Source organism: Apium graveolens, chromosome 7, assembly GCF_009905375.1.
Source record: "Apium graveolens cultivar Ventura chromosome 7, ASM990537v1, whole genome shotgun sequence".
Taxonomy (NCBI): domain Eukaryota; kingdom Viridiplantae; phylum Streptophyta; class Magnoliopsida; order Apiales; family Apiaceae; genus Apium; species Apium graveolens.
Window position 1 is genome coordinate 25,573,368 of NC_133653.1, and position 5,392 is coordinate 25,578,759.

Here is a 5,392-nt window from a genome sequence, read left to right on the forward strand (position 1 = left end):
TCAATTTGTTGGGATTTTATTCTGTATTTTCAGTTAACTTTTATTTATATTATTGTTAAATTTTTATTCTATTTTTCATATAGTTTAAAATACATAAAAATTGGAAAAATTATCGAAAATACTATTCTCGAAAGTTGTTTCATAATTTTACTATTTTTTAAAAATATTTGTAAAAATATGATTTACAAAAAATAGTCAAATTCTTATATTTTTTTTTTCATATAATTAGATTTATTTTCATTGTATTTGATTTAACCTGACATTTCTGATAACCGGTTCGGTTTCGGATTGGATCAATTTCGGATCGGATCTACTTTAGGATTATGATATATTTGAAGATCATTTGGATCGGATCGGATTTGATTCGGTTCGGGTCTAACTCGGATTAAAATCGGATAAAATTCGGACTAAAATCGGACAAAATTATGTTCAGATTAAACTCGGTTCGGATATTTTCGGATCCTAACTTATTTAATTTTTCAATTTTTGAGATTTAAAAAATATATTTTTTTAATTTTTTTGCTAAATTATTATTATTATTTTATTTTATTTAGTATTTTTAATATAATATAATGTACTTTTACAAAAAAATATGATAAAATAAGTATATTATCATAAAAATAAAATTGTTTAAAGTATAAATTTTGCTTATTTCGGGTCATATTCGGTTCGGGTAATATATTATTCGTGTTTAATCGGTTCCAAGTTATAATCGGATCTTGTATTTCGGATCATTTTCGGTTAATTTTTAGTTCAGATATTTTTTGGATCGATTTAAATCAGTTTTTGAATAAATATCGGATTATATGATTCGGATCTCGAAACAAATTTCGGTTTAATGAATTTCGTTTGGTCTTCAGACCCATATATAAAGTAGCCACACTGTTAAGCAAATGCAAATATTACCTTCTTCACATCCGTATTACAAAATCCATTTTCCAGTGTATCTGGCGGAGATAAGATAGGAAAGCTTTGAAGTAATGCCAGGGGGTTTCTAAATCAAGGCTGACATCAATGAGAAAAGCCCATTAATTGTTAAGAGAATAGATAATCCAAAGAATCATATTGTCATTTGTCACATTGACCACCATGGACAAACTAATCCAAAAACCTTCAATATTTCAGCATCTACAGGGCATTAAAGGACTTCTATGGTTTGTGATATTGAAATGTAGCATATTCAAACTGAAAGTTGTAGGTCAAATTTAATAGTCGGGCAATAATTGAAAACAATAGTTTCAGAGAAGAAGATGAAATCATGTTTGAATAAAACCAGAAAACACAGCTTCAGCCTTCAGACTTCATTGTGTAATTCAAAATCCCTACATAATAAGTTAATTTCATAACATTAAGCTTTCATTGCAAAGTCCAGCGTTTGGGCTTTGTAACTTTCCTTGGTAATAATCCTCAGCAACTTTTCCTATTATGACTGTGTAATCAATAATGTCCTCAACTGATGGCCTCAGACATTGTTGAGAAAGTGGAGCAATCAATTGCACTTCGCGCTCAAGCAGACAAGCACAACTGCACAAGTCCAAGCCCAGTGAGTTGAAAATATGCCATTCAACGCGGTTTTGAAACTGGAAAGAGTCTCCATGAGCCACACTACCGTTCAATATAATTCGATCTTCGGAATAGTTAATTGTAATATATTGAGACTGCAGATGTGAAGAATGGACAAAAACTATTGTACATGTGACCTCGCACTTGTGTCTTCTTCAAGAGCAACACAAAATTGTTTGCTGTAGTGTGAAGAAATAATTAGTATGATCAGTTTTTGTGAAACGTACAGGGAATAACTAGAAAAAGGTCTAGATGAAGAACATTAATAAGCTCGAGCTACAAATGAAACAACTCCAGATCCTCTGTTGGTCCCAAAAATGATCCTTCAAGACCTAAAACACGGAACACCAAATTTAGTAGTCGGTAGTCTACATGATAAAGAAGAATTGAAAAGAAAAAAGAGAGACCTGCCACAATGCTAGTACGCTACAAAGAGGACTGGGTACGAAATAAGCAAAAAATCATGAAATTTTGCACTGGATTTCAGTGTATATGTAGCGGCATCTTTAGACTTCTTAAATGTGACAAATTCATTATGCTCTCCTTCATTGGACTTGCACAGGTAATTGTTTTAAACACCAGAAAAGTTTCTAAGACCTCTTCAGCAGGAATTCCCGTTGAAATTCTGTTACATAGAGCCTTTGCATCTCTGCATAGGTAAGTCTTGAATGAACAAACGTAAACTATCTTATTCCCAATAAGCATGCCTTTTAGCTTATGGATGGCAGTCTGAGCAGTTGTACACCGGCCAGAAGCATGATAAGTAGCAATATTAGTGGAAAGCACTTTCCCTTATTCTATCGTGTCGATTAATCTGTCCTAGAAATATATGTGCAAATATGAGATCGGACTGAAGATTAGTAACAAGAAAAGGAGGGTAGTAAATTTGAAGAACTTAGTAAAGAAAAGCTAAACGTGTATGTACATATGGAATGATATGAAGCTAAAAACAGAGTTTGTTATTTATCTCACGACAGCTTATTCGAGTGATGCATAGAGCAACTAATCGCGCTTGTGAAAGGAGTGTGACTATTATGTACGATTGGTCTTGGAACTTGGAGGTATCAAATATGTTGCAAGTAACCTAATCCACGATTTAAAGGTGAGAACATAACTTCAAATTTGTATAATATTTGAGAAAAGGTTCAGCAGAATCATGAGTAAATTACAAAACAGTCATATTTGAGGAATCACTGAGAGTACCTTTTACAAATGCTTCATTCTTTTTACCTAAAAGCAATCAATTAATCCTAAACACAACTTAATTAAGCATCCCCAAGCTCCTCCAGATTAGTATTTCTGCATGAACGCTCTGCAACTTTGTATTGGCGCAAACAGACTGAACACTACCTCTAGATACTATATGTTTTACACTCAATTCAAACACAACCAAACGGATTTTCCCTAATAATTAAACTAACTAAATTATAGCTCAATCTCGAACAACAATTTGTCTCGAGTGGCAAAGCAAGCACAACCAGACACACTCAAATGGACTCGGCTCAAAAGGAGTCACCCGTTAAACAGAAATAAGAATCATTAATATCAGTCCATAAAATTAATCCGAAGACAGTGTTGACGATGATGTTGCAGATGAAGTTCTCGGTGATCCACCAGACGCCTGCTTTAACACCACTGTTGGTAGAATACCAGTCTTTCTCCTTTCATGCTCCTTGATTAATTCTCCGGAAAATGATTCCAGTTTCTCCAAATTAGTAATTTCGACCAACCTTTTGCCTTTAAATAAAGCTGATTCTACATTCTTTTGTCTCAACATTTGATCTACTGATGCCACTATTATATTTTTGTTCTTCTCTCTTTTTAAGCTACCGACACTTCCATTTGCTTGTATGCGAACGTAATCATCACCAGATTTTGCCTCTCTAAATGCCATTGACACAGTTTGATCAACCTGTACAACATAATACACAATCTTAAGACTTTTGCATATGTCACAGATAAACCCCAGTAATATACTCGGTATGAGTAATGCTTATGAAACGTGTGTGAATATTTATATTTCTGCAACTAACCGTAATAAAATGAACAAAATTATGAACATTAGTGAATAGGTTTTAAAATTAGTACCATGTCCGAAACTCCTTCTCCGGCAATCTTGATGTATGATGGCAGCAAAGGGGTTGATTTACCGGCATTTCCGCCATTATACATTTCACCATTACCCAAGGACACAACCAACAAATCCTCAACTCCTTTACAAAACGGAAACTCTTGCTTATTATTAAGCACGTGAGTGATCGCGGTGGCCGTCGGATTATTCATAGCAACCTCACCACCTATCGCCGTGATCTTGCTTTTCCGATCAACTGACTTCATCTCAACTGCCACCTGGCCAGCTGACGTGGCAGCACATACATCTTTGATCATGAAATCGTAGCCGTCAATTTCGAATGCATCAGCGCGGGAAAATACAAAAGGCCCCCCACTAGTTAAATCATAACAAGGCACTAAAACAGCCTTCAATGTGTCTTTTAATGTCAAATCACCGAACCTCTTCTCAAACACATTCTCCGATGACCCGAAAACTCGCCGGAGCAAACCCTTCGCCGGAATCCTAAAAAATTTCCGGTGATTTTCTATAATAAAATTCAAAGCTTCTTTTGCAGTACACAAAGGTTTACCATCTTTTCCGGCAGTAAAGAGAAGTGCAGCGAGAACACCTCCGGCGCCGGAACCAGCAACGACATCGAAGTAATCAGCAATTCGGGCAGAAGGGTCACCGGATTTTTGTTCTAAACTGGCTTCAAGTTGAACTAGAGACATTCCGGCAAGTACACCGTCGGTTGCACCACCACCATCAATAGAGAGAATTCTCACTTTTCCGGTAATGTGCTTGCCTGATTTAAATTGTTCAAGTGGCAACACATTTTCATGTTTTTTGGTTAGCGAAAGATCAAGATCTCCAAACAAGAATTTGTTTTCGAGAATTGAGAAGATTTCTGAAGTGAGCTTATTTAGCTCAGTGTTAGAATCAAGCATTGAAACTGTTGATGTCATTATAGTACTAGCAGTTGTAAATTTGTAAGTGATCACTTGCGATGTACACAAAAATAATACGAAAAATTTAGCTTTAAAAAAATCGTCGTAAATGACCTATTTTATTGTAGGCCGGTGTGTTAGATTTTTGAATAGAGGTGTGAAGTTAAAGAGGGAAATATATGATGATGTGGTATGAGGGATTAGTGAGGGTAGAGTTATATAGGGGAAGAAAAGTGGAGGTAGAGAGAATAGGTGAAAGCATGCGGATGGTGATTTGTATAATAAAGGTGAGGTCCATGGATTGAGTATAACATACTATTACATGATAGAGACCTGGCTTACCGCTCAAACAATTCAATATCATCAACGTTGTTACCTCCTCTTACTAAATTATTCAAAAGTTGGTAAACCTAAGTGTTGCATACAAAATTTAAGGAAGAATGGGGGAGTTACAAAACAAATCTGGATTTTCGGTTGGACCAAAATGGATAATCATAATATCATAATAATATAGAAAAATGTTATTTTCATAACACTTTTTAATTTTCACAATTATTGTAGCATTTTGTATTAAAATATACTATAAATTGCTGTAAATCCCGGGAAGCTATGCTAAAAAAAGCTGTTGTTATGCTTTCGATCATGAAGGTGCAACGGTAGTAGTACTAGTACTTGATTTTCTAACTTATATGAAGTCCTGCTTAATTAACTTGGAAATCTAATTTTGACATACAATCAAGTGTGAGAGACCAAGATAAATTGAACTAGGGAAACTGCAGTAATTCAGGTTAAGAATGTACACAAGTACCATGCATGTCCATTGAAAGTA

General features: G+C 34.8%; 1 protein-coding gene across 1 annotated transcript; it reads right to left on the minus strand.

The window, feature by feature from the left end:
- Nucleotides 1–2,717: 2,717 nt before the first annotated feature.
- Nucleotides 2,718–4,760, minus strand: LOC141675140 (patatin-like protein 7). Its single transcript, XM_074481864.1, has 2 exons — nt 3,652–4,760; nt 2,718–3,475 (listed from the first exon to the last, which is right to left on the minus strand). The coding sequence occupies exons 1-2, from the start codon at nt 4,579–4,581 to the stop codon at nt 3,122–3,124; spliced, it is 1,284 nt and encodes a 427-aa protein (XP_074337965.1). The 5' UTR covers nt 4,582–4,760; the 3' UTR covers nt 2,718–3,121.
- Between the last annotated feature and the right edge of the window lie 632 nt (nt 4,761–5,392).